General features: G+C 37.7%; 1 protein-coding gene across 3 annotated transcripts in view; it reads right to left on the minus strand.

Moving 5' to 3' along the window:
- Positions 1 to 1,072: 1,072 nt before the first annotated feature.
- Positions 1,073 to 24,404, minus strand: part of rbm33a (RNA binding motif protein 33a) — a 44,868-nt gene continuing 21,536 nt past the window's right edge. For 2 of the 3 annotated variants that reach the window (XM_051899350.1, XM_051899349.1), the window contains exons 11-19: positions 23,776 to 23,902; positions 23,239 to 23,579; positions 21,722 to 21,994; positions 21,248 to 21,535; positions 19,974 to 20,573; positions 12,451 to 12,615; positions 7,499 to 7,663; positions 6,195 to 6,283; positions 1,073 to 4,808 (exon numbers count right to left, since the gene is read on the minus strand). In XM_051899350.1, the coding sequence (XP_051755310.1) occupies positions 4,760 to 4,808; positions 6,195 to 6,283; positions 7,499 to 7,663; positions 12,451 to 12,615; positions 19,974 to 20,573; positions 21,248 to 21,535; positions 21,722 to 21,994; positions 23,239 to 23,579; positions 23,776 to 23,902 (2,097 nt within the window). In that variant the 3' untranslated portion in view covers positions 1,073 to 4,759. The remainder of the gene's footprint in view (positions 4,809 to 6,194; positions 6,284 to 7,498; positions 7,664 to 12,450; positions 12,616 to 19,973; positions 20,574 to 21,247; positions 21,536 to 21,721; positions 21,995 to 23,238; positions 23,580 to 23,775; positions 23,903 to 24,404) is intronic. The other variant, XM_051899351.1, reaches the window with a different exon arrangement.

The following is a 24,404-nucleotide window of genomic DNA, read 5'->3' on the forward strand; positions in this document are numbered from 1 at the left end:
GCACGAAAACTAAGCAGTTAAAGGGATAGTTCACCTAAAAATGAAAATTCTGTCATCATTTACTCTCCCTCAAGTTGTTCCAAACCTGTATAAATTTCTTTGTTCTGCTGTACACAATGGAAGATATTTGGAAGAATGTTTGTAACCAAGATCTCCTTGGTTACAAACATTCTTCCAAATATCTTTGTTTTGTGTTCAGCAGAACAAAGAAATTTATACAGGTTTGGAACAACTTGAGGGAGAGTAAATGATGACAGAATTTTCATTTTTAGGCAAACTATCCCTTTAAAAGTTTACTTCTAAAACATCAACCTGATAGTACAGCCAAGCTAAAATGAATTCGGCATCAGATCAAGAGCGCTAAACAAGACTAAATTCAAAATCAATCTGCCAGTTTTATGGCATCATCCTGTTCAGGGCAATAGCTAGCTAGCGTGAAAACATACGACATTCTCAAAACACAATCTCTTCAGGTCACACTCATTTTAAAGTACATATGTAAGAATCTCTCAATCGTGCCACAGAATGACTCCAACACAAATGTTTATAACCGTTACACAGAATTTCACCCTGTCAGCCATAAAGCATTATCAGTATTACTACAAGCAATGTCAAATACCAAAAAACTGAAACGAAATAAAACGACAAAAAATGTCCTTTTTATAGAGCTGCAACATAAATTGTCCTACAGTAATGATTCCTTTTGAAAACCAATGCCATCTTAGAATGTAAAGGGGCTACAAGAGCATTTTTTTTTTTTATGAAAAACCCTCTTTTCTGTGCTCCTGGAAGCTCTGTCCTGGAAAAGAGAAAAAAATGGTTTAATTACAAGTGACAAATAATCACACCGCTGCCAACAGGAAGCAGTGTATCGTGTTTGACAGATAAAACGGTGAGTAAAAACATGCCATATTGTTGGTCTTAGAGCTGACTACCATTATAAGAAATGCAAGTAATCTAATGCCTGGTTTCATAGACAAGGCTTAAGCCAAGTCTTGGACTAAAATGCATGTTTGAGCTGTCTTAACTGAAAGCAACTTGCACTGAAATATCTTAAAAAAAAGTCAATGCCACTGTTTTTTCTCAAGATGTTTTTTCTCTAAGGCACATTTATAAAAGCTACTTAAGCGTTCCAATTGAACTAAAGCCTTCTCCTGGCTTAATCTAAGCCCTGTCTGTGAAACCAGGCCTAGATGCCCTAATCTTGAATCGATAGGCCATCCTGGTATTTTTATAAACTGGCCAATTGTTCAACTGCAGCAGGATCCATGAAAAAAAAAAAAAAAAAAATATATATATACTAATACTAATAAAATAAAAACATGGGGAGTGTGCCAGCCACTTGCGATTGACAGAAATAAAGAAACCAAAATATAAAACAGAAACATATCAAAAAAAAAAAAGAGAGTAAACTTTAGCCTACTAATTTTGACACAAAATACCAATTCCATTATTTAGGACTATATAGTGTGGCTAAAATCTCTGCCAAAAATATACCAATAAGTCAATCTCTTAAACTTAAACTTGTCACATGTGTGATTACAGTCTGAAAAGGGACATTTTCCCCAAGTTACTCTACACTTACAATGAAGTTACTAAAAGGTTCAATATGAATCCATTTTCTCTCTTACAAGACAGTTTATACATATGTCTTATAAGACTTATAATTAAAAATATATAAAGAAATGTTTCTCAGACTAGTTGAAACCTTTTAAATCCATAGGATTCACTCTTTCATATAAATACATTCAAACCAATAAATAAACAAATCTGTGCCCTATACCAATTTTAAACAGAGCATGTCTACAAAACTCAAAGTTAACAAAAACAAAATAAATCAAAAAATCTTATTCAAAAGGATCCATGTGTTTCAATTTTATAACATTATTCACAATCTTACCCAATATATGTATTTATGGGATTCCTGGAAACTTACAATGCAAATTATTAATACAAACATATAGACAAAGAGGGCACTAGAATTAATCATGCCCAACTATTATATTATAAATTACAAATGCATTTTAAAGCAAGTGGGTGCTGAAGGGTAGCAGCTTTACAAATGAACCTGACAGACAATGGCCCAAAGTCTTGGACACAGTGAGAGCAGTAGCACCATAACACACAAAACACCTCAGATGTTTCAATTCACCCGACTTTAGATAAATTGTTGAACCTTAATTAGAAATAAAATCTTTTCCCCTAAAATCAATTTCTACATTTGGCAACAGAAACATTCGGGAGGATGGAGGAAATTAGGAAAGCGGGTATGTTGTGTTCAGAATAATATAACACTTCTTTTAGGATGCAAGAGGGAATCTTCAAACACAAAACAACATCAGACAACAGTTAATGGTGATAAAGACAGTTGGCTTCACATACCCGTATTTACATGGTATATATGTGACCATCTTTTATTTTTCATCTTTAAAATATCCTCAAATAATAAGCTCTAAGTTCTGCAATAACAAAATTGTTGTAAAATGACCAAGGGATACTTTTTATGTTGATATATAAAAACAAACTGAGAAAAGAAATTCACCTGTCACATACAAGTAGGTATTTTCAAACATGGAAAGATTTCAAGATGAGAAAACAACAGACTTGACAGATTCATACACTTTTTTTTTCTCCATTATATACAAGAAAGTGACCACTGATAATAGTTGCCCCCAAATCCTATGAAATTGTAGACCTAGATGAGTTAATAACTACAAACATTAATTTTATATTATACTTAATAAAATGGATAACAGGGATTTTGTTATACTGTTATATTATCTAAAATAGTTATTTAGATACTATAACAAGACTGTTTTTGCTACATACATAGCTTATAATGGGATTAAATTAACAATCAATCAAAATATGAACAAGATAACGCACTAGACCAAAGAGCAGTTCTGGGGCCATACTGTGACAGTTTCGTTTAAGCTGTACAAATTAGACTTTACCAAGCACTATACTTAAACAGTACTGATGGACTAGTATTATAATTATTGTTATTAATACAAATAATAATGACTATGACAATTTCAGATGAGAAATACTCATGATTGAAGCTATAAAAACCAGGGATAATAATTTATTCACTGGAGACTGACAACACATGAGAATTTTTGCAAAAAAACTCCATCTTTCAAAATTCTAAGTCTTCATGGGTAACAACACATAAAATAAATCGGAAAATAAAGCAGAAAATGAAGATGAATGGTTTTGGAAGAGTACCCGGCAGCTGATGTTGACCAATCCCTATCCCATAACTTCTCAATTCAGCTAGTAACCTGTATTCCCCTGTCTGACCAACTTCAAAACAATTAACTGAGCTGAAGCTATATCCATACAACCATTAGAAATAGTTCAAAATATCTCCCTTCACAAACCAATGACCTCAAGTTGTTTTTGTGAACAAAATTCACAAAAGATTCCAGTGCTGTAGACGAGGTTCTCAAATTTGTCCTGAAGTACCACCAGCCCTGCACAATTTGTATGTCTCCCTATATCTGACACACCCATTTCAGGTCTTCTAGTCTCTACTAATGAGTTCATGAGTTGAATCAGGTGTGATAGATGAGGGAGACATACAAAATGTGCAGGGATGGTGGTACTTCAGGGCAGGTTTGAGAACCACTGCTCTAGACAACCCACACCGTCATCATAACCTGCAATAAAATCCTAACAAATCATCACATGGCCACTGATTCAGTCATCCTCTTCCACACACAATATGTGCTAAACTCTGAGGAATGAGAACTGAACACATTAAAAGGAGCATTACCAAGGGGGGGCTTTCTGAATGCTTTTAATACTTTCTTAGGAGCCACTTCTAACAACAATTAAAAACCTAAATATGCAACTCCAGCACCAAAACTTAAAATCTAAGTATAAAAGCCATTTATTGTCAAATAGTTTGTCAGCTATCTTCAGGTCGCAAAGACACACGTCATGAACCACCACTCCAGCTCTGCAGAACAAAACTCAACTGCAGTACAATTATAATAGTGAAAGGGACAATGAATAAACTTAAGATCATAAATAGTCATGGACAAATGCACAAAAAAAGAGACATTAGCAATCTCACAGTGGCTTCCAAAAATATTCAACCAGAAAAAACCTCAACCCAAAAATGCCCCTGAAGCTCCTTAACAGCACCTCTGATGTCCACAACATACCCTGAGCGATGGCCCAACACAAAGAGCTCTGCTGCCCTCTACAGGTGAAAAAACAACTGCAGCATACAGAACATTTTTTCAGTGAGGCCAAAGCACCCATTTAACACTTAGTTCAAGTCAATGACTAAGGAAATTTCAAAATAAATCAAGAATTCCTAATTGACCAAAAAAAACAGCCATTGAAAAGAATTGTTCTAAAGATTTGTCTTAAGAGCTACAGGATGGGAGCAACTATTATCAAGTGTCATAAAAATGACTTGGTTTCATACCTCTGTTTCTTTTCACCTGCTGGTTTAGACCACTACTGATTTCCTTATATAAATGAATGTACAGAAAGGAGAGCAAGACTTCATGCCATTCAAGTCATTCACAACATGAGTTCTAATGCTGTGCCATATCCAGCAGGACACAGCTAGTGTTTGGCTCTTTGTTTCGAATTCTTTCATGCATGTGGCTTGAGTTTGTTGACAGTACTTTCCACAGTGCTTCCAAAGCTTTAGCCTCCTGATTGTGCGTCCGTCTTTCAGAAAAAGACGTGCTGCTCTTGTTCACTTCTCGTCTTCTCTTCTGTTGAACTGACTTGTTCCTCAGCCATCAATAATGGAAACATCGATGTGAGACAAATCTATCATGTGCCTATGTAATCAAGGGAACATGTGACTGAAATGAGACACTCACACTTAAAGGCAAGCCAATCTGAGGCATCTCCATCAAAACATGACAGTCAGTAGAGTCACAGTAGAGCTCTTGTTCTTTGTTACAGTTATGATGAGTAATACTTGCTGAATGCTGCATTTCGGCACATTTCATTTGCCCTTCAGCTACACAAACCATTAGGCATACAACTCTGATCTGCTTCAGCAAATATCACCAACACACCAACATATTAATGTAACTTTTGGTCTAAAGCTGTATTACATTTTTTTTTTTTTCACTTCCCAGAAGTAATGGCCTATTCACACCATATGTGAAGAGACTTCTGAGATTCAATATTTCATAATGGCATTTAGACCAGGGCTATCCAAACTCAGTCCTGGAGAGCCACTGTCCTGCAGAGTTTAGCTCCAACTTGCCTCAACACACCTGCCTGGAAGTTTCTAGTATGCCTAGTAAGGGTACGTTTACATGACAACAAGGTACTAAAATGGAAAAGTTTTTTCTTTGTACAGATGACAACGTTATCAAAACTATCCCGGTTCACACGGATCCATGCAAATGACTAAAAACGCTGTATTACGCATGCCAGACAAGTAGTTGGCGATGTCAGTTTGTAAAGAAAGACTACGCACCTGTGCATATACGCATTCTTTTACAGAGCACTCGCCTCGCACATGCCTATCCACCTTATTTTTACAGTTTACTGCACTTTGATATTCTTCTCATTGTTTCCCTATAGCGGCTAATAAATTGTCTCGCACATTCACAGAAAAACACGTCGAAAAATAAGGTGGATAATACGTATGTGCATGCCATCACGGTTTTCACAGATTCGCATTTTTGCAGTTTACACAGAAATGTTAATGGTATCCTTTTCAAAAACTTCCACTTTGAAACCTGTTTTCAAAAGTTTGTGTTTTCAGGCCACCAAAACACTGTTGTCATGTAAATTAACGGCCAAAACGCATAAAATGTTTTCCATTTTTAGTTGAAAATGGTGTTGTGTAAACAGCCCCTAAGACATTGATTAGCTGGTTCAGGTGTGTTTAATTTGGAGTTGCAGCTGAACTCTGCAGGACAGCGGTCCTCCAGGAGCAGGATTGGATAACCTTGATTTAGACACTTTTGTCAAGTTTTTAGGGTTATTAATGTGGACCAGACATGAAAAGGTCCATAGGAATCGAATCAAAATCTTATTCGCAAAAGACATTTATAAATATATTAGCTCTTTTTTACCTTTATAAAAAAAAAAAATTAATTGTGAAAAAAGTCCCAAAATCAAATTATCCATAAAATGTCAACAATATTCATGCATTGTGCATTAACAAAAGCACAATTAAGTTTAAGATGAATTCAAAAGCTTACCTGTGAAAGCTGTGCTGAAAGCTCGCTGCATGTTCTGGGTTCACAAACTTGGCAATGGCCTTCCGCTGCTCAGGCAACATCGTAAACATCTATAAAAGAATCACACAAATGACACATTAGCAGTAGGTTCTATTATATAAATGTTCATCTACACTTTCTTTAAGAGATGACCTCAGTTTCTTTACACTGCAACAGTGGGTGATACACCTCAAGAGCAGGGAAAAAAAAAAAAAAAAAAAAGTCATACTTGTGCGCATCACAGAATGCACACAGCTAGATGGCGCTGCTGCAATATTTTTAGGAGACCACTCTACCCAGAAAACAGTTTATTCTTGGGTTCATTGTCTTGTCAGGAAGCAAATCTTCTCTCAAGTTGAGGCAAACATCATTTGCTTTTATATGCAAGTGTATGCGAGGGATAATTTAATGTTGGAGGCAAAGAACCATCTAGTCGTGGATTATCTCACTTGTATCAAGGCACTGCCAGAACGGACAAGTTAATGATGTTACTGACATCTGCAGCGCAAAAAAGTTACTGGACAGATAAAAGGTAAACTTTCGTTAGTGAGAATCAATTAGGGAGGAATGAAGAGAGAGAGAGAGAGAGAGAGAGAGAGAGAGAGAGAGAGAGATAGTGCATATGTGAATTACCTGCATCTGTGCAGTGGCTACTAATAGTCTCTCTAGCATCACTACTAATGGTGAAGCTCTGAGTTTAATCACTTCATATTTCTCAGCTACAAATTTTTAACGTTGCTGTTTTGAAGTAGCTTTTCAGTAGCAAAGCTATTTTATTGATAAAGGCTGCAAGGCAGTATTGACAAGTTTCAAACAACAGCTGGTTGAACACTGTTATGTTGATGAGATCCTGGGTTTACTATGTGCTACTCCTAATACCATTTATAACTCACACTTCAATATGTTTCACTTTCCTTGCTGGAAGATAAGAAAATATTTGTTCTAAAGATATTATGGTCTTTAAAACAGTTAACAGATTAAATTGACACTTAATAATACATTCTGTAAATACATAATAAATATTCTTGGGGAAAAAACAGCCAAAAGAAGCCCCTCTGAAATATTTGGTGCAAAGAAGCATCACTGTAGACCAAGATGTTTTATGCTCTTTGCCCAGCAGGTGGTGCTGTCACCAATTTTGTGTTGTATGCTAAAGGCATTGTAATAATGATATAGCAAGTAACACACAGTATCCACCCCTTTGCTTGACCCATTAAAAAAAAAAAAAAAAAAAGATAGATGTACGTTTTTTAAAAGTGCACAACAGAAAGTTAATGTGGCCTTACCTCAACAGGGCCAATGGAGTTGAGAAGGTTCATGAGCTGTTTGGTGGTTGTGGTGGTGGATAAACCCTCAATGCAGACAGTGCTGGGCTTACAGTCCTGAGCTCTTGGGTTCTGCTGCATCATACGCCCCCCACCACGGCCACGTCCTCGGCCCCGAACTACTAACTGTGGACATCAGGAAGGGGAATTTAAATAAAAACGGAAAGAACAATTAACAGTACACATTACCAGCTAACAACCATAATGATATCAATAAAAGAGGAGAGGAGAAGAGGAGACTGTCACAGAAGAAGCCAGTGCTTTAATGCAATGCTGGAACTAGGGATGATTATGAAATTGTGGAATCTTTGTTGTTTAATTCATGGTTATATCCATTAGCTATTTTTATTCTCTCTGCCTGTACAGTGGTTCAGCAGAAATACAATCCTGTAATTGCTCTTAAAAACAGACATTATAATTCATACACATTTAATATTTATATTTTCAGAGGCACTGTTAGACTTCCATCGTTCAAACATATTAACAAATGGTTTAAAAAAGAAAGATAAACTATATGAACTAATTTTCTGTAGCCTTGATGATTTAACAGTTATTAAATAATCAAGGCTACAGAAAATATAGCTAAACTTCCTTAGTGAATCCATTTGTTCATTGTTATTAGTGCTGCTGGTTAAATAAACCATATTTGTGGCCTAGAAGTCAGTTGCAACATCAAGACAAAGTGCTTTGTGTCTGAAATAGGAGAGACAGTCCACCAATCTCTTCAGCACTTTAGTGATTAAGCGTGAAGCAGCTAGCGGGAAGAGACTTCTGAAAAAGGCCATCATTAAGTCACGCCTGGAGTTTGCTAGAGGCCATGTGACAAAACCTGGTGAATGAAAATGTTGTGGTCTGTTGAGACTGAAGCTGAGCTCTTTGGCCTTGAGTAAAGCTCTATGCTGGGCGCAGACTAAAGACAGATAAGGCTAACGTTACAAAAGTCTCACCTAAGCTGCATTTATTTGATCAAAAATACAGTAAAAAAGGTGATACTGTAATATTACATTTTAAAATAACGGCTTTCTAATTTAATATACTTTAAAATGTATTCCTGCAATGGCAAAGCTGAATTTTCAGCATCATTACTCCAGTCTTCAGTGTCACGTGATACTTCAGAAATCATTCTGATATGCTGATTTTCTGCTCAAGAAACATTTCTGATTATCAATGTTGAAAACTGTTGTGCTACTTAGTATTTCTGTGGAAAGCGTGATACATTTTTTCAAGATTTTTTGATGAATAGAAAGAGAACCATTTAGTTGATATCAAAATCTTTTGTAACACTACGTTTTTTTATGGGCACCTTTGATCCATTTAATGAGTTCTTTCTGGGGAGAAAAAAAAAAAAAAAAAAAAAAAGTATTTATTTTAAAAACAAAATCTTACGACTTTTGAATGGTAGTGTACATAATTATATATAAAATATTTAATGTATGTGTTGATATATTGTGATGCTGAATGTATATTTAAATGTATAAAAATTGAAATCTGTTCAAATTTGGTTCAGAATTGGTTATGATAAAATATTCCAGTCAGTACAATGCAAAGGCATTTCATCCATCTTTTCAAATGAAAGCAAGGCATCAAAAGGCCCAGGTTGGCTCTGGACCCGACTAAGCGCAGCAGACACGCTGAAAACTCCCTTATGGGTTCCCAATGTTATGAGCTACATGCTCTCTCACCACTTACTGAGTATACAATTCACTTTTGCTCCAAGCGAGACACTGGGTCTGTGAGTGAGTGAGTGATTTACAAGGCCACGGTTATATCAGTAAACAGCAGCAAGTGTTTCGAATATCTGACTCAACATGAGAGCTCGGGCAGATGCAGCAAGACAGTCTGACTGAGACAGCGTGAGCGGCTGTGCAGGAAGGCGCTCTGCTGTGACTGACTGACACACGTTAGCACTGTATTTGTCCCCTGAGAATGGACTACTGTACAGAGACGGCAGCGTGTGGAAAAGGCCAAGGGATCTTCATCTCTCCTGCTTCAGCCTGTCAATATCATCACACCTGGCACTCTGTTCCATATCATTACTGCTCCTGCTCTCTTCCAAAACAGCTACCAGTCCCCTGGGAGAAGCTGTGACACAGCTGAGCCATAGCAGGAAACCAAATATGCCGTCTTTACTAGAGCTGAAGCATGAGGAAGAGTACCACTTAGAGCAGCTCTTCATGATGGGGAAAAGGAGGAAATGAACACTAACAAAGAGTGCAGATGTGGATTGTATATTCTGGACAGCACTACACGAACCCATGAAAAAAAGAAAATACACATAGAATTACAACATGATTTTGCAAGTGATTTTGGTCTGAATAAAATGGATGCACTAGAAAATTTCCTACATGACAAAAGCCAAGTTTCCATCTAGTTTTTGTGCTGTTTTGTTATGGACAAAGCAAATATGCACAAAAATCTTTTTTGCGAAATTTGCTGTCTCCAGGATGTTTCCATCCAGTTGGCCTTTTACCGATAAAATGGTGTGCGTAATGACATCGTCCCTAAAAAATGCAGTTGCATAAGTTTTGTTATATTGCTAAAAAAATCTACTCGAGCAGAGTCCATACATAATTTTGCGTATATCGCAAATTTGTATCAAATTTGTAGAGGAATGAAACAATTGAAATTCGCCAGGAGCCTACTGCGTATTTTCACATCTAATGTTATTAAATAGGAAATATAAGACGACGACGGCGAAGTGAAAGAGCTCATTTGACAGGACTTAACTGCCTTTATTTGACGAAGCGCAGGTTTGGACACAGAGTAGCTCAATTGTCCAGTATGCAAAAAATGTTAGGGTCCATAAAAACACTGGTACAGTGAAATATTGAGTCTTTGCTTATTGCAACAGTCTTTAATGCCTTGAACATGCAGTCACGGTTTGACACGGCCGAGAACACATTCAAAACAAAAGATCATTCTAAGCAAAAAAAAGTTGTTCATTCTCGTTTCATAGTTCAACAACATCAAACCCATCAAAAACATCAAATCGCTATTGATTTTCTTCTTCCAGAGACAGATGGAGCTGTGTACTAAAACATTTTGTGTATTTTTACCCTTTTTGTCTGCATTAGCTTCCTGAGGCGTATTCTCACATAACATTTCTAAAATTTTATTAGAGCTTTTTGGAGTCAACTACTTTATTTTCCTAATTTATTTGAGATCAAATTCTATATTAATAAATTGCACTTATAAAATTATTGTCAAGTGTCATGTTTGTGATTTTCATTTGCCATGTACCCTAGAACCGTTTCTGATCATTAAATCGAAACAGACTCATGAACAAGTTCTGTATTTTATTTCACCTTTGTTTAAGTCAGCGTTGAAAACTCCATCAGCCTTCCTTAATTTAACAGCCACCCCGCTTATGTTTGTCGAGCTGCCAAGATTTAAGACAGTATTTTCCTCATCCTTGTGATGCACCTTTGAACTACGGAGAAATGGTGATTTAACGGGAGCAACACACGAACGCGTGGGCGCTGCATGTATAGGCTAATTCTGTCATGTGACTGCACATTTATTTGCGTTAAAGACCCTTTTCTCAACAAAAAGTGTTTCCAAACTCATTTTTATGACATTTGAACTATCGATGTAGATTTTATTAGCTAAAAATAAACGGACAAAGATTGTGTCGACATTTGAGAAATTTTATCGACAAATGGCATTTCCATCAGCTATATTGCTAAACATTTTAAAGCGCTAAACCTTTTTTCGCAAAAAATCCTTGGATGGAAACCTGGCTGAAGACAGGAAAGCTTTTTAGTTCTAATGCAACATAACGATGCGTTATTTGATGAAAAATAAAATTACAGCTTAAAGTCGTCTTGAAATCAAAATTGACCATATTTACTTTGTTAGCACACATTGCTAGTCTTGTGGTGAACAATTAATCCATGCAAGTTAAAACAGGAAAAAAATAAAATTGTTTGTTGTAGTAATCTTTAATCAAAATCTGAAAAATTTCTTCCACTCTGGAATGGCGTAACTTCTCTGATGACGTCAGTTTGAAGGCTTGGGTTGAAACTGAGCGACGGATGAAAAGGAGGTGCACTAAAATAAAACTCTGCCCTCTGTTCAATATCCCGTTTCACTTGGAAATACGTCACAACACTGAAGTAATGTCAATTGCAACTTCCAGTTCACAGGGACTTTAAAATAGCTGTTTTCTATTTGAATATATTTTAAAATGTGATTTATTCCTGTGATGGCAAAGCTGAATTTTCAGCAGTAATTACTCCAGTCTTCAGTGCCATGATCCTTCAGATATCATTCTCATATGCTGATCTGCTGCTCAAGAAACATTTCTTACTATTATCAATGGTTCAAGGTCAGTATTTATGGAAACGGTGATACATTTTTATTTTTCCAGTAATCTTTGATGAATAGAAAGTTTAAAAGAACAGCATTTTTTTTATTTATATCTTTTGTAACAATATAAATTCATTTACTGTCATTTTTGATCAATTTAATGCATTTTTGTTGAATAAAAGCATTAATTTCAACAACAACAAAATCTTACGGACCCTAAACTTTTGAAAAATAGTGTATTTTATCATTCTTGTGTTGCCACAATGGATGATGGGAGATGGGGAATTTGATCTGATTACTCATAAACCACTTAAGCAAATAACTTTCTAGCACATTTTATAATTTATCAACAGTATACAAGGTGCATACAAACAATTCACAATTACAGCTTATTATGACCAACAGCAATTAGCTTCTACCATAATGCTTTAATTCAGATGTCCCCAACTTAGAAAGCCGTGGCTTAAAGAACATCATAAATACATTCATTCAGACATGACTTGAAAGCACCATTAGTATCAAGGCTTAGTGCCAACTGTGCAAAATAGCATTGTGCACCTGTCCAATTAAGGGCTTATGAGAGTAATCTAGATTCAATGTCATACCCGGCTCGTTTGGTTTGCCATGCCACGGCCAGCCTGTTGTTGATTTTGTACACCACCAGTTGCCATGGTAACTTTCCTGATGGGACCAAGTCTCTGTTGGTGGGCAGGCCGACCAATTGGCTGTTGCTGTTGCTGTGGAGGACCAGTGTTGGGACCGGCATCTGCCTACAGAATACAGAGCAGATACATCTTACAACCCACAAACAAAATCACCAACAGCTAAAGTTTGACTATCACAAATGTTCAAGGTTAAACCACTTATATCAAAAGTAATAATTTATACAACGCCAGGCCTTAAGGCCCGTTAACACCAAAACCAATAACTATAAAGATAATGTTATAAAAATTGTTATAAAAGAATAGCAGAGTCCACACCACAGCTAGAACGATAAAAATATAGAGAAACAATATCGTTGGGATCACTTTCAGAACGTTTTTTTCCCCCAGGCGTTGAACAACAAAACACTGACAAAGCCAATCAGAATCCATTCAAATTTAAGGGCTCATCCATTTAAAATGGCAGAAGACATTGCAGAGAAGTTGATCAATCCAGAAAAATCCACTGTTTGACAAGTCAAACCTCCTTTTCAAGGATAATTTAAAGGAAAATGATATATGTAAAACAATCAGTCATACCCTCAGAATAAATGGTGAGAAGTATTAACAGAGATGAAATCATTATGCCAGGCTAGCAAATGGTCTAACAAAATTACCTCAGGGACCCAGCGCTAGTTGACAACATTGTCTTACCTCCATTGAAGTTGCAGTGTAGTTTTTATTCCACTATACTGACTACCTCAGCTAAACTATCGACTGACTATCGATCTAACCTGTTATGTTAGATCGATTACACTAGCTAGATTCCCTCGAAACATAGCATGCTGAGGACATCTGCTGGTTAAAGCCATGTAAGTGCAACAAGAACAGCAAAAACATGTTCAATGACGTGTTGTCCACTTTGAAACCACAGTGCACAAGCTTAGAATCAACAGACTGTTATCGTTCGTTGGTGTGGACGCAAATATAGTTATCGTTATAGTTATCTTTACAGTTATAGTTCTTGGTGTGAATGGACCTTTAGAGTTCACAAAATGTACACAAATGTAAAATCATTTTAAGCTGGCACAAGAATAACTGAAAAAGCGACAAAACCATTTCATGATGTGATGTGGTCTGAATTTGGGAAGATACGGTGATCAGTTTCAGAGGATACAGTGAAGCTGAATTCATAAAATATCTTCCAGAACAGTGATGACTGCATCTCTGAGCATAAATGCCATGGATGAGGACCTGTCAGAGACTGCACAATTTAAGTCCACAATACCAAAAGTGCATATGAAGTGTGCCATGTGGGATAGGGCCTGAGTCGGCGTTCTGACGAAGAACACAGAAGCGCTGCACTGTCTATACAAAGTAAACAGCGTAGGAGAATGACAGGGAAGAGATGAATTTGTAGGGGTGGGAATCTTTAGTCACCAGTGGCAGCGACCTGTCCATCTTGAAAATTAACGCCTTTGCATAGACACAGTTAACACACACCTGCAGAAATTTGATTACATTCTGGAGAACAAACAGAAGAAGATCTGTCAATATGCATTTGAACATTGTTTGTGTTCAGATGTTCAGCGGTTATGAGCGCGAGCACATGTAAAGAGTTCTCTCTTTCTTCTTTCAAATGTAAATGTACGTCTATACGTTATTATTATACAGAGCAAAGGACATGCAATGATATTCGGGCTACAGATGCCAGAAATAATGCTTGTCTCTTTTGTGTTTGTTTCAAAGATATGTAATTATGATAATAATTATTTAAATATCTCAATAATAACATGCTATTGTATTGTTATATACAGGGCTCTCAAGTTTTATCAAAAGTTTGGAGTGAGATTACATCTGTTAGGGGAGGAGCCACTCAAATATTTGCAGCAGCAGCCCCTCGGCCCCACCCAGTTCTCTCAAGTTTTTGCTAGCAGTTTAATTTTACATATTGTTCATAATTGACCAGCACAAATAGAAATTTAGCTGCTGCACAAATTTTATCACAGCGCGATGGAGAACGCGTGCAGAGTTAACAGTCATTCGCGGGACACACATGCACAATTACATAAACAGGGGTTCAGTCATATTGCGCAGATAATTGGTCCATTTCGCTGGTACGGGAACTTGGTGCTTATAATAGTTCCGAATGCACGACGTATAATAGCCTCGTCCATTAACTGTATAGCGGGACAAGTTATCACTTACTTCTCAGCGTGAGAAATACAAGGTGTGGCATGTAAGCGTGTGAACTGGTTGAAATGCATGCGTCTCACGGTGAATGTGTGAGACTTGAGAGCCCTGGTTATATATTATATATATATATATATATATATATATATATATATATATATATATATATATATATATATATATATATATACACACACACACACACACACACACACATATACATACATACGTAGTGCACAGCATAAATGAGTACACCCCCTCTGAAACTTCTGAAAGTCAGCAATTATTAAATTACTTAGAAGACATGTTAGGGTTCTTTAGAGATATAATGTTCCAGCAAGTCTGCTTAATCAGTTACCAAAGAAGCATGTCAAAATTATTCAGGAAAATAAGATTTTCTTATCAAGGTGATAAAATGTTGCGTAGCAAAAATGAGTACACCCTCCTAAAAGTTACTAAATAAAACATACAAAAAATTTTCTAGTTTAAGTTTAAGGCAATGTTTGATCAACAGGTAAGTATATTGAACCAAAACATTTAAAGAGAAGTAATTTCTTGACAATTAAAAGTGTTATATAGCCCACTGAATCATTCTCAGACTTAATGCTGACAACAGTGGAACCAATTGGAAGAGAACTGTTAGGAGACTTATTTCTTAGCACAAAAGAGGACAGTGGTACAAGAGGATTACCAAATCATTGTTTCAAGTGTGAAAATATAGCAAAAGTGACACAGAAATTCAAAAACAATGGACTTGTGACAAGGCCCCTGAAATAATCAGGCCTTCATTTTAAGCTTTCATTTAGTGAAGAGCAGGAGAAATACCAAGCGAGTGTCTCAGAGCCAGCAAAAGCTATGAAAAGAGTGACTGTTTATCTCACAGAGTAAGATGCAGCCTGCAGAAATGACATGCATGGTTGTTGTTCTCACTGGAACTACCTACTGTAGCCAAAGCATAATAAAGTCAGTTAGTCATTTCCAAAGCCCATATTTACAAAATATAGATTCTGGGAATCAATACTCTGGTCTCATGAGACCAAATCAATCATTTTGGATCTAACAGCATCCAAAATGTTATGGTGTTGCTAGAGGAGGAGTACAGTGAGAAGTGCCAATTCCCACAGTAAAGTTCAGTGGTAGTAAAGCTCTTATAAAGGGATGTATGAGTGCTGAAGGTGTGAGGGAGTTGTGCTTTATCAATGCGGTCATGAATTTCCACACCACTGTGTAATTTTATACACAAACTTAAAACCTGAAGATGTTACCCTTTCCTCATTCCCTGCATTGTTGGGCATTTTTTCAACATGACAATGAGGATATGCATTCTCCCAAGGTGAAAAACCTTCTGTGGACATGTATTGCACTCAGTCTTAACACTCTTGAGCACCTGTGGGGGATTCTGTAGAGACGAGTTGAGCAACACTCTCCATTAAAGATCAGGGCATTTAAGGAGCTCATTATCCAGGAGTTAAACAGGACAGATGTGACAATTTGTCATGAACTTGTACACTCTGTGCCAAGAAGGGTCAGAGCAGTATATTCAAAATTATGGAGGGCATACTAAGTGCTAGAATATTGTACATTTGTTGAATTAAATCTAGGGTGTACTCATTTCTGCAATCCTTAATTTTAACGAAATTGGCTAATTTACTTATTTTATGGCTATTAATGACATATATTTCTCAGTTATTATTATGTATATGTTTAATACAGTTTAGGTTTGTCATCTTTCCATGAATTGTATTAGTGATCATATAGAAAATACATCGTTTGTATTTGTTCAGAGGGGGTGTACTCATTTATGCTGTGCTGTGTGTATATATTGTGTATATATATATATATATATATATATATATATATATATATATATATATATATATATATATATATATATATATATATATATATATATACACATACACACACACACACACACACACACAGTGTTCCAAATTATTATGCAAGTGACATATCAGTAGGATTTCAGTACAATAAACATTCAGATTTTAGTTTTTCTAAGAAAGTGTTTGTTTGTTTATTTAGCCATGTCTTTTTAGATAACTGGTATCAATCTCAGACAAAATAATTTGCCAGGTCTACTTAGGTAAATGGAAACCCTACTTAGAGGTTGTTCCACATTATTAAGCAAGTCACAGTTCTCATGCAATATGGGGAGGAAGAAAGATCTTTCTGAAGATGAAAAGCATGAAATGGTGCAATGTTGTGCAAAAGGCATGAAAACAACTAATATTGTGTGAAAACTGAATGGAGATTATCAAATTATCATAAGATTTGTGAGTGATTGAGAGCACAGCAGAACTCGGTCAGATAAAGGCTTATTAATGATAGTTCCTGTCAAAAAAATTAATTGTATTAAAAGGGCAGCTATAAAAAAGCCAGTGTTGAGCAGCAAACAGGTATTTGAAGCTGCTGGTGTCTTTGGAGTCTTGAGAACCTCTCCATGCATGCTGGCAGTTGTGTGTAAAGATGCATTTCAGCCACCACTAACCAAACCTCACAAAGAGAAAAAGTAGAAATACATAAAGACTCATTTTTAAATAGTTTTATTCACTGACGAATGCCGTACTACAATAGATGGTCTAAATGGATGGATTTCTGGATGGTTGGTGAATGGCCACCACGTTCCAAAAAAAACTGTGATGTCAGCAGGGAGCTGGCGGGTGATGATTTGGGCTGGAATATTGGGAAGTGAGATGGAAGGTCCCTTTAGGGTCTCTGATGGTGTCAAAATGACTTCAAGATATGTGGAGTTCATAACGGGCCATTTTCAGATATGGTAAAAAGAAGGATAGTGCCTTCTGAAATACAATGCATTATGCACTATTCCATGCCGCAAAAAACACCACAGCAATAAAACAGTTTGACATGTATTTCTACACCCACTGTAAATGTTTCTCTTTGTGAGGTTTGGTTAGTGGTGGCTAAAATGCAATTTTACACACAACTGCCAGCCTGCATGGAGAGGTTCTCAAGACTCCAGAGACACCAGCAGCTTCAAATACCTGTTTGCTGCTCAACACTGGCTTTTTTTTACAGCTGCCCTTTTAATACAATAAACTTGTTTGACAGAAACTTTCCTTAATAAGCCTTTATCTGACCGAGTTCTGCTGTGCTCTCAATCACTCACAAATCTTATGATAGTTCAATTAACTGCATTCAGTTTTCACACAATATTAGTTGTTTTCATGCCTTTTGCACAACATTGCACCATTTCATGCTTTTTATCTTCAGAAAGATCTTTCTTCGTCCCCATATTGCATGAGAACTTACTTAATAATGTGGAACAACATCTTTAAGTAGGGTTTCCATTTACCTAAGTAGACCTGGCAAATTATTTTGTCTGAGATTGATACCAGTTATCTAAAAAGACATGGATAAATAAACAAACAAACACTTTATTAGAAAAACTAAAATCTGAATGTTTATTGTACACCTACCCACCTCTGTCTACTGTGTTATTCTTTCATTTATGGAATAGTTAGATATGCTCCAGTGAAGCTGTACAGTAATCACATGACATTTTAAGTACTAAAATGATGTAAACTCACTATACAGGTAGGCAATGTTTTTCATGAACACTTTTTGCTATACTGATTGAAACTTTACATTCTGTACATGAGCTGTATCGGCCACGATAGCGATGCCAATATCGGTGTATCGCTAAATGTATTATTGACCACAACAAAGAGAAACAAACATCAGCATGTATTCCTTATCTGACAACAATACCGCATATATTCAGCCTGGTAAAATATTAATATGCTCCCTATAGACACATTCCTTCAGTCTACAACAAAGACATAATTGCCATACATGCTACGCTCATCCTTTTTTTCCCATCTGTCTTTTTCTAAAATATGTGCATTATCTCTATTCTGTCTGTCTCCATCTGAGGGGGTTAATGGATTAATCTAACTCAATACAAAATCCACACCTTAAGATTACATCTATCAGATGCTCCGCTGCAATACACCGGGGCGGGGTGACGACACTTGACAAGCACCTCCTCCTCCCCCACCCACCCCGTCACCTCCATCCCCCATGCTGCTTTTGTGCGACGCAGGCTTTGTATTCTTCCTGATGAAAATTTAATTTGCTCTTATCTGTACGGCTAAGCTGGGAAAAATACAAATCCGCCCAAACCGCCATCTCTCTTTCTCCCAGACTCTCGCAGGTATTATTACACCGATATCAACATAGACGAGGAAGATTAATTGCAGATGTCCCCGGACTGACACCTATTCTAACACACTTCAATGATGAGCTGATGGATGGATAAAGCGAGAGGCGAGACGAGATAGATGAAGAGAGTAACACAGAGAGAGCACAAGTTAGAAGGGAGAACAAGAAAGAGAGATAACATTGTCAGGCAGCTGAGGTTGACAGCAGAAGAAGAGAAGCACCTAGAGGATCAGCTTCTCTCAGTCTGACACCCCTCCCCCTTTTCCTCTTTGTCAGTCAGAGCCACAGCATTTCAGATAGCTGTGTGTAGCTTTCTATTAACCAAGTTGACACATAGTTATCTTCATCCACAGAGATCCAGCACTCAAAGGAGATATTTAGCTTTGCTTCAGGCAGGAGACTGGAAAAGGATGTTTTCTCTTCATTCAACACAGCAAATCATCTCTTAGAGCCCATAAATCATTCTTGGGTCCTCCTTTTCTTGGTTGAGATGCATAAATGTCCTGTCAGATTTGTACATAACCACCTCAAACTCTAGACTAATGCAAAAGGGTAGCTGAAACCCTCGACAAACTTCTATTAGGTCTTTCTCGACTTGGCTCATACAATAGCACCTTGACTTAAAGAAGACACAAACCTTTACAATGTCTGGGTCGGTTGTCACTCAAAGTAAAGGCGTAAATGCCAAGCAGCTCACTTTAATGACGCCAGGATGGTGCCATTTATGGGCTTAAAAGGTAGAAGTGTTCTGTCAATTAAGTGTGGTGTCACAAATCACAGCATGGAGACCACTTTTGGTATTGATTCTTTCAAAAAGAGAAATTCGCTTTATACTTTAAACAGTTTTTACCTCTAAAAACTTTAGTGGTCGAAAAAGTAGACTCCGTGACTTTTAGAGTAATTGGAAATCCTACTTGTCTTTGAGACAAGGTCTTCGATTTATTCTATCAAGAGCTCTGGTGACAACTACTTCAAGAAAACCACCAAAGGATAAAGACAAAAAGAGAAGGAATCAAAAAAAAAAAAAAATCTGTGGCATATGAACTTTAAAGATCACATCTAGAGTTTAAACAGGTAACAAATTCACTCACCTCTCCCAGAAGCTTAACTAGTCGCACTTTGTGTGGAACCTGTGGTGATTCTATGCTGTTTGTCCTTTGCATTACTGTTCTCTTTCCACCGGGCTGAGGCTGACCCAGGCCATGCCCTTCTAATGGGCTGGTCTGAACAGCACCTTGTCTTTGAGTGCTTTGTGGGGTTATGGTCATCTTCTGCTGTGGTTGCCACTGGCCCTGCTGGTTGGCATCAGGACCAGGGTTCTGCGGCTTCTGTGGCCCAGACCAGCCTGAAGCCTGTGCCTGAGGTTTAGTGTTCTGCAGACGAGCCTTCACATTCGGACGAGGGGAACTAAGACCTGATGGAGGGTTCTGGGGGGTTCCGTTGGAGATCAGTGAAGGGACCGGCTGCGGGGGTTGGGCTGCAGAGGTTTGTGTGGGGTTCTGTGTTTGTGGGGTCTGGTTTGGGGTCTGGTTTGGGGTCTGGCCACTGATTCGTTCCATCAGTTGTCTTTTGCGCTCACCAGCCTGCATCTGCCTGCGCTGCTCTTTGCGCTTGAGGATCTCTTCTCGCAGACGCTTCTGTTCCTCAATCTTCAGTCTGTACTGACGTGTCTCCTCATCTTCATCTGGGTCCTAAACAAAGACAAATATAAATTCAGGATAAGCAGACTAAGGTTCTATGTCACCTTTTTTGGTGAACATGCACAACACCAAGACAAACTGTAGTCCGACTAACATGTATACATGCTGGACAAAGTTTAGCTGCAATTGCATTATCTAGATCTATTAGCCTGACTTCAAAAAAAGAAAAAGAAAAAAAAGAAAGAAAAAATAACTGACCGATTTTAGTCAGATTAAAGTTACTGAAAAGATTGAACTGCTTTTGTTTGGCTAAAAACCATGGCTATTTTCAAGGCAAAATTCAGGTTATAAAAAAAAAACAAAAAAAACAAAACAAAAAAAACATACAAGACGTTTAAGATCCACTTTCATTAAAAAAAAAAAAAAAAAATGCACAATTTAATCTGTACTGATTTTGGATTATAGGTAAAAACAAAGCTTTTACTGAAGATATCAGTACAAGAACAGTCACAATAAGGAGAGCCCATTAAACACAACAGTAATAGGACTATGCTACGCATAAACTAACTAATGAGGTTACTGCATTATAAAAATGCTGTTCAAATTGAAAATATCCAGCATTTTAAATAGTTCCCACTGCAAAAGTCTACAGGCAGAAAACATACTGAACGTTAACCCCTCCCCCAAATGAGAGGTGTGTATACAGTCATGCTATGCAATATTACCTCTGGAGTGGTGCTTGACTGTGCAGCTGGACTCTCTTTCTTCATCTCAGGAACATTGGGCTGCTGCATTACTCTGGCAGAGCCCTGCCCTTGTGCCACAGGTCCTCCCCTTCCTGCTGGTCCAGAACGAGCAGCCTGCCCTTGCCTAACATTCTGCGTTGCCCTGGTAACTGGCTTTGCTTGTCCACTAGGCACTGACGGGCGGTTATTATTGTTGCTAGATGCGATGGGCAGCTCACGAAGGTTGCTGTTGCGTTGAGGAGGAATCTGCTGCAGTGGAGGAGGCGTCTGAAGAAGAGGAGGAGGTCAGATAAATGTCTTGATATTCATAGAAGTATTGCCAAGACTGAAAATCACTAATACCAGTTCTGCTTCAAAACCTAGTGAGCAGACTTGCACAAATGAATATATTTCTAATCAGTATTGCTCTTAACATCTTGTTTACTGCAACAAATATACATTTGAACGGCTTACCATTCTGGGCCTGGCATGGTTGTTTCGTTGCTGGTTGCCCTGTGGTCGGGACTGCATCTGTCTATGGCTACTTTGAATCGACTGGCGGAAATGTGGCTGGGAGAGGTGCACCATGGGATGGTGGTCCCTTGGGTGGTGGTGGTGGTGCTGTTGGTGTTGGGGTGGAGGCAGGCCCTGTGGGGGCAAGTCCTGTCTATGTTGCTGGTGCTGCTGCTGGTGTAAAGGCTGATGGGATAGTGAAGGATCATGGAGCAGGGGCTGCTGCAATAGACCCTGAATACCGTAAAAACAAGAATACAGCCAGAGTTAAACCTATAATCAAATGTGCATAAAACAGGCATGTGATCAGCTAAAGACCAAAAAAGGAACTGGGGCAACTGGTGAGTAACACGGTTTCAATGCTGATGTTTTACTCGCATCTGAAACATGCTAACGGCGTCCCGCAGATGGTGGCGTGACCTCGCGCATGAAATAAATGCATTACAAAACGTAACATTTTGCAGTTTATTTAGTAATTGTTTAAGGACATTTCACGATTTCAATCATCAAACAGTATGATTCTATTTTCATGAAGAGAGATAGACATCTAATGTGTAACAACTAACCCAGTGACCTCAAATAACCAAGAACTGACAAACAGTGCTAACACAAGGGGGCAGTCTTGTCTGCTGCTTGGATTGAAGACAGCATTTTCTCTTCGCTCAGTCGACCACTACACAACACCTACATTTCAAACTAGCATCTATGTACTTATGTATAAATCATGTATGGCTTACAATAACTGATTGTGAACCAAACTAAAACACCTTAGGTATGAGCCATGTACATTTCAATAGAAATTAATACTTTTATTCAGTAAGGATGCATTACATTGATCAGAAGCGACATTAAAGACATTGATAATCATACAAAAGATTTCTATGTCAAATAAATGCTGTAATTTGATCTTTATATTCAAAGGATCCTGAAAAAAATGATCATAAATAATTATAAATATTACGCAGCACATATGTTGATAACATTGATAACATTTTGAAATGTTTCTTGAGCAGCAAATCAGCACATTAGAATGATTTCTAAAGGATCATGTGACACTAAAGGCTGGAGTAATGATGCTGAAAATTCAGCTTCGCCATCACAGGACTAAATGACATTTTAAAATATATTCAAATAGAAAAGACTGTATAAAATATTACAGTTTAAAATAACTATTACTGTCTTAATGTATTGTTGATCAAATAAATGCAGCCATGTTGAGTATAAGAGACTTCAAAAGTTTGCCGACCCCAAAATTTTGAATTGTAGTGTATAGCTGACATACTTCCTGAACTAAATTCCAGGACTGAGACTTTAACACATCATAAATTTGTGAATACAGAAAAAAAGTAAAATAAATGAACACCGAAAACTCAGAATAATATTTTTCATGCTAGTTCCATGCCATGCTGTAAATTAACATGTAATATAATGTTCATCACGCCAGCAAGGCCATGCAGATTTCTGGTAAACCAACTTACTCTCTGGCGTACCTGCATACCAAACGACATGTGTTGGGGGCTAAAGGGGGGGCCCTGCTGCTGGGGCGAGAAGGGCTGTCTGTGACCCACAAAGGCACGGGGACCAGGGGGTCCTGGAGGGCCAGCATGCTGTGGGGCCATACCCGGCCGAAGGGGCTCTCTCTGGAAAACACCTCCTCCCTGAGGCCCTTGGTTCTGCCCGAGCCCCAGAGGACCAAATCCAGGACCTCCGAGCCCCCCTTGTGGGGGGAAAGATGGAGGGCCTTGACCCGAAACACTGTTATTCATGAGGGGGGCAGGGCCTGGCTGGTCAAACATGTGCTGGCCTGAAAAACGTGGTTCTAGAAATAAGAAAAGAAGAAAAGAGATAATGTGAGGAGAAGCCAGAAACATGCAGCATCAATTCTGACATTGCTGATGTCACACGCTTCAGTTGCTAAGCAAACAAATGGATGGGGAAACAAAAGTCAAAACAGATAAGACAATGCAGGTATAGTCTATGCAGGCAACAGTGTGACCACATTTATTTGACCTTACCACCAGTGAAGAAGTGCTCTTGATCCTGGTGATGTGGTGGTGGTCCTCTCCATTGCTCCTGGGAGGGCAAAGGCCGCTGAGGTGGGCCAAAATTCCCTTGGAGATGCTGCTGAAAATCAGGAGGAGCCTGGAGAAGGACAGAGAACAGCAAAATTAAAAACATGATTATTCCAACATAAAAATCATTACTGTTGACACATGAATTTCAAAGCCAAAAAGCTTCTTATTTGTGCTGCTTACCTTCTTTTTAAAACATAATTCTTCATATTAAGATCAAAAACATCAGCCTATACCATTGAGAAATCTTAGAAAAGATTTCCAGAAAGAATGCAATTTGCATACACCCTTGAATTAAAAATCTTTATCCGTTCTCAGTGCTTACCTAACCCATTGCTCATAAAACTCAAAATCCCCTCTCTACCTTTCCAGAGGAAAGAAAGATAATGATCCTTACTAATCCTGGAGTTGAATGCGAATCCCCTCTCCTTTATTCTTTGAAAATATCCTTCGCTCTTAAGAAATTAGCCTTCATTCAAAGGGGCCACACTCCAGCAAATTGTGATGCTTAGCACCTCTTTACTCATTATAAATGACTTAAGATGCAATCAAACTTTTAATCCACGTTTTCA

This window comes from Ctenopharyngodon idella, chromosome 7, assembly GCF_019924925.1.
Source record: "Ctenopharyngodon idella isolate HZGC_01 chromosome 7, HZGC01, whole genome shotgun sequence".
Lineage (NCBI taxonomy): Eukaryota > Metazoa > Chordata > Actinopteri > Cypriniformes > Xenocyprididae > Ctenopharyngodon > Ctenopharyngodon idella.